This window comes from Oncorhynchus nerka, linkage group LG22 (assembly GCF_034236695.1).
Source record: "Oncorhynchus nerka isolate Pitt River linkage group LG22, Oner_Uvic_2.0, whole genome shotgun sequence".
In the NCBI taxonomy this organism is placed as follows: Eukaryota; Metazoa; Chordata; class Actinopteri; order Salmoniformes; family Salmonidae; genus Oncorhynchus; species Oncorhynchus nerka.
Genome location: NC_088417.1, coordinates 94,812,939 through 94,825,806, shown reverse-complemented (window position 1 = coordinate 94,825,806; position 12,868 = coordinate 94,812,939). Strand labels below are relative to the sequence as shown.

At 44.0% G+C, this 12,868-nt stretch overlaps 1 protein-coding gene across 9 annotated transcripts in view; it reads right to left on the bottom strand.

Annotated features, from left to right (window-relative positions):
* LOC115117146 (E3 ubiquitin-protein ligase NEDD4-like) overlaps positions 1-12,868 on the bottom strand; it is an 83,146-nt gene that overhangs the window by 42,465 nt on the left and 27,813 nt on the right. For 4 of the 9 annotated variants that reach the window (XM_065007595.1, XM_065007597.1, XM_065007603.1 and 1 more), the window contains 5 exons: positions 9,768-9,928; positions 9,104-9,239; positions 8,661-8,873; positions 8,416-8,496; positions 4,325-4,381 (listed from right to left, as the gene is read on the bottom strand). In XM_065007595.1, the coding sequence (XP_064863667.1) occupies positions 4,325-4,381; positions 8,416-8,496; positions 8,661-8,873; positions 9,104-9,239; positions 9,768-9,928 (648 nt within the window). The remainder of the gene's footprint in view (positions 1-4,324; positions 4,382-8,415; positions 8,497-8,660; positions 8,874-9,103; positions 9,240-9,767; positions 9,929-12,868) is intronic. The other 5 variants (XM_065007596.1, XM_065007599.1, XM_065007602.1 and 2 more) reach the window with 3 other exon arrangements.

The following is a 12,868-nucleotide window of genomic DNA, read 5'->3' as shown; positions in this document are numbered from 1 at the left end:
CTCAGTCAAACATGCATACAACCTACCATATATAGTAAGACTCAGTCAAACATGCATACAACCTAACATATATAGTAAGACTCAGTCAAACATGCATACTCAGTCAAACATGCATACAACCTAACATATATGGTAAGACTCAGTCAAACATGCATACAACCTAACATATATGGTAAGACTCAGTCAAACATACATACAACCTAACATATATGGTAAGACTCAGTCAAACATACATACAACCTAACATATATGGTAAGACTCAGTCAAACATGCATACAACCTAACATATATGGTAAGACTCAGTCAAACATACATACAACCTAACATATATGGTAAGACTCAGTCAAACATACATACAACCTAACATATATGGTAAGACTCAGTCAAACATGCATACAACCTACCATATATAGTAAGACTCAGTCAAACATACATACAACCTACCATATATAGTAAGACTCAGTCAAACATACATACAACCTACCATATATAGTAAGACTCAGTCAAACATGCATACAACCTACCATATATAGTAAGACTCAGTCAAACATACATACAACCTAACATATATAGTAAGACTCAGTCAAACATGCATACAACCTACCATATATAGTAAGACTCAGTCAAACATGCATACAACCTAACATATATAGTAAGACTCAGTCAAACATGCATACAACCTAACATATATAGTAAGACTCAGTCAAACATACATACAACCTACCATATATAGTAAGACTCAGTCAAACATACATACAACCTACCATATATAGTAAGACTCAGTCAAACATGCATACAACCTAACATATATAGTAAGACTCAGTCAAACATACATACAACCTAACATATATAGTAAGACTCAGTCAAACATACATACAACCTAACATATATAGTAAGACTCAGTCAAACATGCATACAACCTAACATATATAGTAAGACTCAGTCAAACATGCATACATACATACAACCTAACATTCAGTGCATTCGGAAAATTATTCAGATCACTTTAACTTTTCCACATTTCTTTACGTTACAGCCTTATTCTAAAATGGATTCAATTATTTTTCCCCCCTCATCAATCTACACACAATACCCCATAATGTCAAAGCAAAAATAGGTTAAGAAATTATTGCAAATGTATTAAAAATATATTTTTTAAATAGCTGTATCAGATGACTCAAAATTGAGCTCAGCTGCATCCTGTTTCCATTGATCATTTTTAAAATTCTTTATTTAACCTTTATTTAACTCAACTAGTCAGTTAAGAACAAGTTCTTAATTACAATGACTGCCTACACCGACCCAAACCCGGATGACGCTGGGCCAATTGTCCGCCACCCTATGGGACTCCCAATCACGGCCGGTTGTGATACCATCTGGAATCGAACCAGGGTGTCTGTAGTGACGCCTCAAGCACGGATGCAGTGCCTTAGACCGCTGCGTCACTCGGGATTGGAGTCCACCTGTGGTAAATTCAATTAATTGTTCAATCCATTGCCTGTCTATATAAAGTCCCACAGTTGACAGTGCATGTCAGTGCAAAAACCAAGCCATGAGGTTGAAGAAATTGTCCGTAGAGCTCCGAGACAGGATTGTGTCGAGGCACAGATCTGGGGAAGGGTACCAAAAAATGTCTGCAGCATTGAAGGTCCCCAAGAACACAGTGGCCTACATCATTCTTAAATGGAAGAAGTTTGGAACCATCAAGACTCTTCCTAGAGCTGGCCCCCCAGCCAAACTGATCAATCGGGGGAGAAGGGCCTTGGTCAGGGAGGTGACCAAGGACCCAATAGTCACTGACAGGGCTCCAGAGTTCCTCTGTGGAGATTGGACAACCTTCCAGAAGGAAAACCATCTCCACAGCACTCCACCAAATCAGGCCTTTATGGTAGAGTGGCCAGATGGAAGCCACTCCTCAGTAAAAGGCAGGACAGCCCACTTGGAGTTTGCCAAAAAGGCACCTAAAGGACTCACAGACCATGAGAAATAAGACTCTCTGGTCTGATGAAACCAAGATTGAACTCTTTGGCCTGAATGTCAAGCGTCACGTCTGGAAGAAACCTGGCACCATCCCTACGGTGAAGCATAATGGTGGCAGAATCATGTCTGGATGAAACCTGGCACCATCCCTACGGGGAAGCATAATGGTGGCAGAATCATGTCTGGATGAAACCTGGCACCATCCCTACGGGGAAGCATAATGGTGGCAGAATCATGTCTGGATGAAACCTGGCACCATCCCTACGGGGAAGCATAATGGTGGCAGAATCATGTCTGGATGAAACCTGGCACCATCCCTACGGGGAAGCATAATGGTGGCAGTATCATGTCTGGATGAAACCTGGCACCATCCCTACGGGGAAGCATAATGGTGGCAGTATCATGTCTGGATGAAACCTGGCACCATCCCTACGGGGAAGCATAATGGTGGCAGTATCATGTCTGGATGAAACCTGGCACCATCCCTACGGGGAAGCATAATGGTGGCAGTATCATGCGGTGGGGATGTTTTTCAGCGGCAGGGACTGGGAGACTAGTCAGGATCAAGGGAAAGATGAACGAAGCAAAGTACAGAGAGATCCCTGATGAAATCCTGAGCATTCTGGAGCAGGTTCTCAGACTGGGGCGACGGTTCACCTTCCAACAGATCAACAACCCTAAGCACACAGCCAAGAAAGCGTAGGAGTTGCTTTGGGACAAGTCTCTGAATGTCCTCAAGTGGCCCAGCCAGAGCCCGGACTTGAACCTGATCGAACATCTCTGGAGAGACCTGAACAGAGCTGTTCAGCAACGCTCCCCATCCAACCTGACAGAGCTTGAGAGGATCTGCAGAGAAGAATGGGAGAAACTCCCCAAATACAGGTGTTCCAAGCTTGTAGCGTCATACACAAAAATACTCTAGGCTGTAATCGCTGCCAAAGGTGCTTCAACAAAGTACTGAGTAAAGGGTCTGAATACTAATGTAAATGTGATATTTCAGTTTTTTATACATTTGCAAACATATCTCAAAACCTGTTTTTGCTTTGTCATTATGGGGTGGTGTGTGAATATTGATGAGGGGAAAAAAACAATTGATTTTAGAATAAGCCTGTAACGTAACAAAATGTAGAAAAAGTTAAGAGGTATGAATATTTTCCAAATGCACTGTATATAGTAAGCCACACTTAAAACATACATAGTAAGACACTCAACCCTTACTGTGCAACCTAACATACCTAAGTAAGACACTCAAACCTTACTGTGCAACCTAACATACCTAAGTAAGACACTCAAACCTTACTGTGCAACCTAACATACCTAAGTAAGACACTCAAACCTTACTGTGCAACCTAACATACCTAAGTAAGACACTCAAACCTTACTGTGCAACCTAACATACCTAAGTAAGACACTCAAACCTTACTGTGCAACCTAACATACCTAAGTAAGACACTCAAACCTTACTGTGCAACCTAACATACCTAAGACACTCAAACCTTACTGTGCAACCTAACATACCTAAGTAAGACACTCAAACTGCTCATTACAGACTAAAATATATCCCAGGCGGTGATGATGTGTGGACCTATCAGGGGAGCAGCAAACACAACCACACGCACATACATGTACAAATTCACAGCCACTGAACGTCGTATGAAGAAATGTATATACACTTATTGAGTTGGTACGTGAGCTGAACTCTCCCATTGAGGGGTCACAACACAGAAGCAGGAGAGGAAACGGGTGGTCTAGTCTCCAGTCTCTAAGTCCTAACTTCTTAACCACCAGCTTGATACATAACGTTTGTGAGGAGGGAGGGGGACAAATCTAAAACGCTGCAGAGGGAGAGGATATTCATATGGCAGAGGTGCACTGATGTACAGCAGGTAGATAGATGTACAGTATATAGAATGGGACAACACTGATGTACAGCAGGTAGATAGATGTACAGTATATAGAATGGGACAACACTGATGTACAGCAGGTAGATAGATGTACAGTATATAGAATGGGACAACAATGATGTACAGCAGGTAGATAGATGTACAGTATATAGAATGGGACAACAATGATGTACAGCAGGTAGATAGATGTACAGTATATAGAATGGGACACTGATGTACAGCAGGTAGATAGATGTACAGTATATAGAATGGGACAACAATGATGTACAGCAGGTAGATAGATGTACAGTATATAGAATGGGACACTGATGTACAGGAGGTAGATAGATGTACAGTATATAGAATGGGACAACAATGATGTACAGCAGGTAGATAGATGTACAGTATATAGAATGGGACAACATTACTGATGTACAGCAGGTAGATTTGGACAACATTACCATGGGCTCCTCAACTCCAGTGACTGTTAGAGCTCTGGTTCTTCTGGTCTGGGAGCTCTGCTGGTAGAACACAGCTTTCTTTAGAGGGGAGGGGGGCTGAGGCAGGGACAGATATGACCAGTGAAGGTGAGGCAGGGGGTCAGGGACAGATATGCCCAGTGAGGCTGAGGCAGGGGAGGGTCAGGGACAGATATTACCAGTGGGGCTGAGGCAGGGGGTCAGGGACAGATATGACCAGTGAGGCTGAGGCAGTGGGGGTCAGGGACAGATATGACCAGTGAGGCTGAGGCAGGGGGTCAGGGACAGATATGACCAGTGAGGCTGAGGCAGGGGGGTCAGGGACAGATATGACCAGTGAGGCTGAGGCAGGGGGGGGGGGGGGTCAGGGACAGATATGACCAGTGAGGCTGAGGCGTGAGGGTCAGGGACAGATATGACCAGTGAGGCTGAGGCGTGGGGGTCAGGGACAGATATGACCAGTGAGGGTGAGGCATGGGGGTCAGGTAGGTGATGTGTGGAGGAGCAGGAAAGACTGACATGGGGAAGGAGGTGACTCTAGAGTCAGAGAGTCCAGGGGGTGATGCGGGGGACGGTAGGAGTACAGCTGGGTGAGGAGTGTAGTCATGCTCAGGGGAGATAGACTCCTGTGATGGTAGGGACAGGAGACATGGAGCATACCCAAACAGCTGACCACACAGGAGGAGAGGTGAGGGAAGGGGCACATGGAATCAGATTACCGTGGGTGGATTATAGTTGTGGATTATCATTGTTTGATTGGATTACGGGTTGAGAGTGAAGTAGTATATAAACAGCTGAATAAAAAGCTTTCAATTTGAGAAATCTGGAATTGTTTGAATGATTATTGTTAATGGATGCAAAAAGGCAATAAGTGTTAAGCTTTTTTCTTCTTCTTTGAGAATCATGTGAGATGGATCCGACTAGCGCCACAGTTGTTGATGACAGTAGAGCACCAACTCACACAAGAGAGTGGAATGCAAAGTGAGATAACACACAGCCAATGTTAAGGAGAACTATTGTGACTGATCTAGTAAGCTACAGGCACAGTCACACCAAATAACTGTGGGACTCTTTCTAACCCTTTCTTCCCTTCCCAATGCTTTTCCCCCCCATTGTTGGCGCTCACCCTTCACTACGCCAGGTCGCAGTTGTAAATGTTCTCAACTAGCCTACCTGGTTAAATAAAGGTGAAATAAAAATAAATAAATTACTGACACTCACCGTTTCCTTAGTCATTAGCAACAGTAATCCTTTCCTTAGTCATTAGCAACAGTAACCCTTTCCTTAGTCATTAGCAACAGTAATCCTTTTCTTAGTCATTAGCAACAGTAATCCTTTCCTTAGTCATTAGCAACAGTAATCCTTTCCTTAATCATTAGCAACAATAACCCTTTCCTTAGTCATTAGCAACAGTAACCATTTCCTTAGTCATTAGCAACAGTAACCCTTTCCTTTGTCATTAGCAACAGTAACCCTTTCCTTAGTCATTAGCAACATTAACCATTTCCTTAGTCATTAGCAACAGTAACCCTTTTCTTAGTCATTAGCAACAGTAATCCTTTCCTTAGTCATTAGCAACAGTAACCCTTTCCTTAGTCATTAGCAACAGTAATCCTTTCCTTTGTCATTAGCAACAATAACTTATTTTTTATCAATAACAATAACTCTTTTGATAAGCCTTATGGAGCAACATGGAACTACATATTCATTTGGGGACGGGTCAAAAACCATTAAACATTTGGCAATTTAGCTAGCTTGCTGTTGCTAGCTAATTTGTTCTGGGATGTAAACATTGGGTTGTTATTGTACCTGAAATGCACAAGGTCCTCTACTCTAACAATTAATCCACAGATAAAAGGGTAAAAGTTTGTTTCTAGTAATCTCTCCTCCTTCAGGCTTCTCCTTCTTTGTACTTTATATGGCGGTTGGCAACCAACTTTAAGGTGCTATACCACCACCAACTGGACTGGAGTGTGGACCTCAGTTTCTTTCAATCACCCACATGGCGCTCGTTGACACGCGCGAGCAGTGTGGTCAGCATGCTGGTATGCCAAACTAAGTATGCAAGAGATTTTGCTGTAGGCAGAAAGCATCGGAGTAGAATTTTAGTGCATTGACAGGCACGACTCAGGCTCATACTCTACACAAGCCGGTGTGCCATAACCCATCAGAGATGCCGTAGGCCTATATGCAAAGAGACCACTGCCATATATGGATCTGTGCCATTCACTTTGAACTGGACTGTGTTTACAGCATGAGCCGTCGTGAATAGATGAGCTTGTTTTGAGATCAAAGCGAGAGCTACATGTAGCAACGTGTGTACATCTGTTCATATCCTTTGCTAGTTAGTGAGTTATTAGCCCAGATATAGATCCTTTGTAGTCAGCAATGGGGGAGTGATTGCTTCATACAAGAACACAAAATGTGTACATTTCTAGACATCTTTGAAAAGTGAGTCAGGTAAAGAGCTTTTTTTTGTCTTAAAGGGACAGTGTTGTATTTTGAGACAGGCTTGAAAAAGCTAAGTAGCCGATAATCAGACAAATTATGCTGCCTATCTATAATAATCTTATGAGAATAATGATGCATTTTATTTTGTAAAGTGATTTCTTGCATCAAAAATCATTGTCAGTCACCACACACTGTCCATGTCAAGAACCATTTAAAAAAGCCTTTTCACAGCTTATTTGTGTAGATATACTTTCTTCCGTCTTGAGGTGCACTCCACAGCAAGAGAAACACTGCCCAGTCAGGGGAAGAATTACATAACCAACCATGCTCAACCTACACATTCCTTTTCATTCCCAGGAAAGTGTGTCAAACCAAACCGGTATATTGGACAGACTGAGCTACATGTGGAAACTGAAATCATCCCTTTGACACCAGACCTGGGTTCATAGAATCCAAATCCTGGGTTCATAGTATCCAAATCCAAATACTTAAGATGTACGTAATTGAACTTGCATGGTGGAATGGAACCAATAGAGTAGTCTGCCACTCCAGGTAGGCTAGAGCAAACACTCATAGCACTTTGAAACCAATAGAGTAGTCTGCCACTCCAGGTAGGCTAGAGCAAACACTCATAGCACTTTGGAACCAATAGAGTAGTCTGCCACTCCAGGTAGGCTAGAGCAAACACTCATAGCACTTTGGAACCAATAGAGTAGTCTGCCACTCCAGGTAGGCTAGAGCAAACACTCATAGCACTTTGGAACCAATAGAGTAGTCTGCCACTCCAGGTAGGCTAGAGCAAACACTCATAGCACTTTGGAACCAATAGAGTAGTCTGCCACTCCAGGTAGGCTAGAGCAAACACTCATAGCACTTTGAAAGATTTCAAATATTATATGAACCCAGATCTGCAGCCTACACATGCTTCCTAAGAAAGTGTGTCAAACCACAGAAACATGTGGTGACTGGATTTAGCCTCTGACTGTGAAGAAAAAAAATCCAGTCTAGAAAAATCCTCATTCTGCTACAGTTGTAAAAACCCCAGCTACCCACTCACTCATTCAGGTCAGGGAGATAAAAGGCTGACATCAGCACCTGTGCTTTTCCCTTCAGAAGCACTGGCTCCCTGGGCTACTGTGACTCAGATCTCTGTCTAGGATGTGTTTGATTAGGAAGGATAGAATTACTGCCACTGTTACAGAAACACACAGCCTGACACTGCAGAGTGAATCACCACCAGGCAGTAAGGAATCACAACAAGCAGAGAGGAGGAGGGGAGAGGACAGGAGGAAGACAGCAGGAGAGGGGAGAGGAAAGGAGGAGAGGACATGAGGAGGAGAGGGGGGAGAACAGGAGGAGGGGAGAGGACAGGAGGAAGACAGCAGGAGAGGGGAGAGGACATGAGGAGGAGAGGGGGGAGAACAGGAGGAGGGGAGGAAGACAGCAGGAGAGGGGAGAGGAAAGGAGGAGAGGACATGAGGAGGAGAGGGGGGAGAACAGGAGGAGGGAAGGAGAGGACAGGAGGAGAGGAGAACAGAAAGAGCTGCCTGTGTAGTAAAGGAATCGGAAGGCAGAGGTGGAACAACAGAGGAGAGCATGAAGAAAGAGTGTGTGTATCGTACCGCTGGAGGAGGAGGCTGGGCCTGGTCACTGACCCCATCTGTCATACTGGAGGAGCGCAGCCTGGAGGTCAGATGGCTCTGCTGAGGGGAGACGGAGGGAGGGATTGTTTTCTTAAGACTTTTTCTTCTCGTCTTTTTGGCTACAAGAACAAATGTTTTCACACATACTGGAATGGTGCTAATGAATGAGGTTAAAAAGTGCTGAATTTGCCTCTAACAGAATCAAACTGGTCAGTGATTCTCACCACAGCAGAGGCGTGGCTGGGGGCGGCCACCTCTCCGTTGATGTCAGGCGGGGGGCCGGATGGGGTTGGAGAGAGAGATAGGTGCAGGTTGATCTCCTCTGAGAACTCCTGGAGGGGTGGGGGGGCAGGCGTTTGGGGGATGGCCGTCGCCATTGAGGAGGAGGGGCCAGGTAGGGGGCCGTCTGGACTCTCTTCAGTGATTGGCTCCCACGACTGTGCAGAGAGAGAGAGAGAGAGTGCGCGAGAGTATGTACTGTACCACTGACTAGTTTGGAAAATCCTTCTGTATTCTGCAGTAAAGATAAGGCATTTATCCATTAACCTATTTTAAGTAACAATGTAGGTGTAATATCGTCCTGGTATGAAGCAATAGATGACCTTGGATTTACGAAGATCTTGATTAAAACATATTGTACAGTCGAGCGGTCAAAGGTCAGACTCACATCTTCCATGTCTCTGGGTTCTGTGTGTTCGTTCTCCAAGTCTTCAGAGATGTGTCGTCTAGACCTGAAAACCCGGTGGGCCTGGATGCTGTTCGCCCGCTGCTGATTGTCATTCTCCACCTCCGAAACATCATCCCTGTAGAGAAGAGATAATTAACATTTTACATGTTTGTGCACAGCGAGAACAAGAGAGGACCTAGTACCGAGTCTGGAGGACTCCAGAAGACCTAGCACCGAGCCCTGGGGGACACCAGAAGACCTAGCACCGAGCCCTGGGGGACACCAGAAGACCTAGCACCGAGCCCTCGGGGACACCAGAGGACCTAGCACAGAGCCCTGGGGGACACCAGAAGACCTAGCACAGAGCCCTGGGGGACACCAGAAGACCTAGCACAGCGCCCTGGGGGACACCAGAGGACCTAGCACAGCGCCCTGGGGGACACCAGAGGACCTAGCACAGAGCCCTGGGGGACACCAGAGGACCTAGCACAGAGCCCTGGGGGACACCAGAGGACCTAGCACAGAGCCCTGGGGGACACCAGAGGACCTAGTACAGAGCACTGGGGGACACCAGAGGACCTAGTACAGAGCCCTGGGGGACACCAGAGGACCTAGAGCAGTTCTGATAACTGTGTGTAAAGATAACGTAGCTGTGTATACATACACGTTACTGGGTCGTTTCCACTGTGTATAGCGGTTGTTGTGGTTGACGTAGTAGGTTCTGCCCAGGTTATCAACCTTCTCCTCCCATCCTGGGGGCAGTGGGGGCTGGACAGCCTGGGGCCTCTGGACGCTGGGATCGGCAGAGTCGTTCACCTCCCAGCCCTGAGAAGCACAAAGGCACAGGAGGAGAGTGCTCAAAGATACAGACAGAGAAAGAGACACGGCACAGCTAGGAAACACAAAACACACAGCTCTTCCGTTTTGGTGTACCTTACATTCCACTGTCTGTCTGTCTGAGATCTCGCAAGAACGTTGGAGATTTTTTTTTCTTCAGTTCTCCTGCTAAATGTTAGCCTGGGTACCCGTCTGTTTAGCTACAATTCCACTCTTACTCTGTGTCATATGCCAAAGATGTTTAGCAAGACAAAGAGTGGAATGATGGCTAAACAGACGGGTACCGAGACTAGCTATACGTCACCCTATCTAGGCCTCATTTTACTGAGTGAAAAACTATAAGCCATCTTGCCCTCTCTCGCTCTCTTACTCAGATTAAGTCACTGGCACACAGAAGCGTACAGAAACACACACCAAACACATACTTTAATTTTCCATTAGATCAGACTTTTGAAAATGAAAGGAAGTGGGGAAGTGAGTGAGCGAGTGAATGGTGTTTCCAGAAAGAGAGGCCAGACCAGAACAGACTAGACGTTTTCTCCAGACTCCTTGTTGGCAGTAACAGACTTTTGTTACTCCACCTCCACAACTGTATGCATGTATATACAGTACCACTCAAAAGCTTGGACACACCTACTGATTCAAGGGCTACATTGGAGAATAATAGTGAATACATCAAAACTATGAAATACCACATATGGAGTCATGTAGTAACCAAAGAAGTGTTAAACAAAAAATATATATATATTTATACTTGAGATTCTTCAAAGTAGCCACCCTTTGCTTTGATGACAGCTTTGCACACTCTTGGCATTCTCTTAACCTCTTCAACCTATGGGGGCGCTATGTCATTATTGGATAAAAAAACGTGCCCGTTTTAAGCGCAATAATTTGTCACGAAAAGATGCTCGACTATGCATATAATTGGCAGCTTTGGAAAGAAAACACTGATGTTTTCAAAACTGCAAAGATATTATCTGTGAGTGCCCCAGAACTGATGCTACAGGCGAAACCAATATGAAACATCAAACAGGATATGAGCTGAATTTTTGAAGCTCTGTTTTACTATCGTCTCCTTATATGGCTGTGAATGTGCCGTGAACGAGCTTATGCTCTCTCGTTCGTCCAAGATGTCTGCAGCATTGTGACGTATTTGTAGGCATATCATTGGAAGATTGGCCATAAGAGACTACATTTGCCAGGTGTCCGCCCGGTGTCCTGTGTCGAAATTATTGCGTAATCTCTAGGTCCATGTGCGTTCCATTTCTTCAGAAGAGAAAGTCACCTGCCACGAAGGATTTATCATCGATAGATATGTGAAAAACACCTTGAGGATTGATTCTAAACATCGTTTGCCATGTTTCTGTCGATATTACGGAGTTCATTTGGAAAAAAGTTTGCGTTTTAATGACTTAATATATATATATATATATATATATTTTTTTTTTTTTTTTTTTTGTTCTTACCCAAACGTGATGAAGAAAACGGAGCGATTTGTCAACACAAATAATCTTTTTGTAAAAACTGAACATTTGCTATCTAACTGAGTCTCCTCATTGAAAACATCTGAAGTTCTTCAAAGGTAAATGATTTTATTTGAATGTTTTTCTGGTTTTTGTGAAAATGTTGCTTGCTGAATGTCAGTCATAATACTATGCTAGGCTATCAATAGTGTTACACAAATGCTTGTTTTGCAATGGTTGAGAAGCATATTTTTGAAAATCTGAGATGACAGTGTCGTTAACAAAAGGCTAAGCTTGAGAGCAAATAGATTTATTTCATTTCATTTGCGATTTTCATGAATGTTAACGTTGCATTATGCTAATGAGCTTGCGGATAGATTTACACAATCCTGGATACAGGTTTCTTTCGTAGCTGAACGTGACGCAGAAAACGGAGCGATTTGTCCTAAACAAATAATCTTTTTGTAAAAACTGAACATTTGCTATCTAACTGAGAGTCTCATTGAAAACATCTGTTCTTCAAAGGTAAATGATTTTATTTGAATGTTTTTCTGGTTTTTGTGAAAATGTTGCCTGCTGAATGCTAACGCTAAATGCTACGCTAGCTATCAATAGTGTTACACAAATGCTTGTTTTGCAATGGTTGAGAAGCATATTTTGAAAATCTGAGATGACAGTGTTGTTAACACAAATCTAAGCTTGAGAGCTAGCATATTGATTTCATTTCATTTGCGATTTTCATGAATAGTTAACGTTGCGTTATGGTAATGAGCATGAGGCTGTATTCACGATCCCGGATCCGGGATGGCTCGTCGCAACAGGTTAACCAGCTTCACTTGGAATGCTTTTCCAACAGTCTTGAAGAAGTTCCTACACATGCTGAGCACTTGTTGGCTGCTTTTCCTTCACTCTGCGAGCCAACTTATCCCAAACCATCTCAACTGGGTTGATGTCAGGTGATTGTGGAGGCCAGGTCATCTGATGCTGCACCTCCTTCACTTTCCTTGGTCAAATAGCCCTTACACAGCCTGGAGGTGTGTTGGGTCATTTTTCTGTTGAAAAACAAAGTATAGCCCCACTAAGCGCAAACCAGATGGGATGGCGTATCGCTGCAGAATGCTGTGGTAGCTATGTCGGTAAAGTGTGCCTTGAATTCACCTGTCACCAGCAAAGCAACCCCACACCTCCTCCTCAATGCTTCATAGTGGGAACCGCACATGCAAAGATGATCCATTCACCTTCTCTGCGTCTCACAAAGACACGGTTGGAATCAAAAATCAAAAATTTCTACTCATCAGACCAAAGGACTGATTTCCACTGGTGTAATGTGCATTGCTTGTGTTTCTTGGCCCAAGGAAGTCCCTTCTTCTTATTGGTGTCCTTTACAAGAACCTGATGGTCACTCTGACAGAGCTCCAGAGATCCTCTGTGGAGATGGGAGAACATTCCAGAAGGACAACCATCT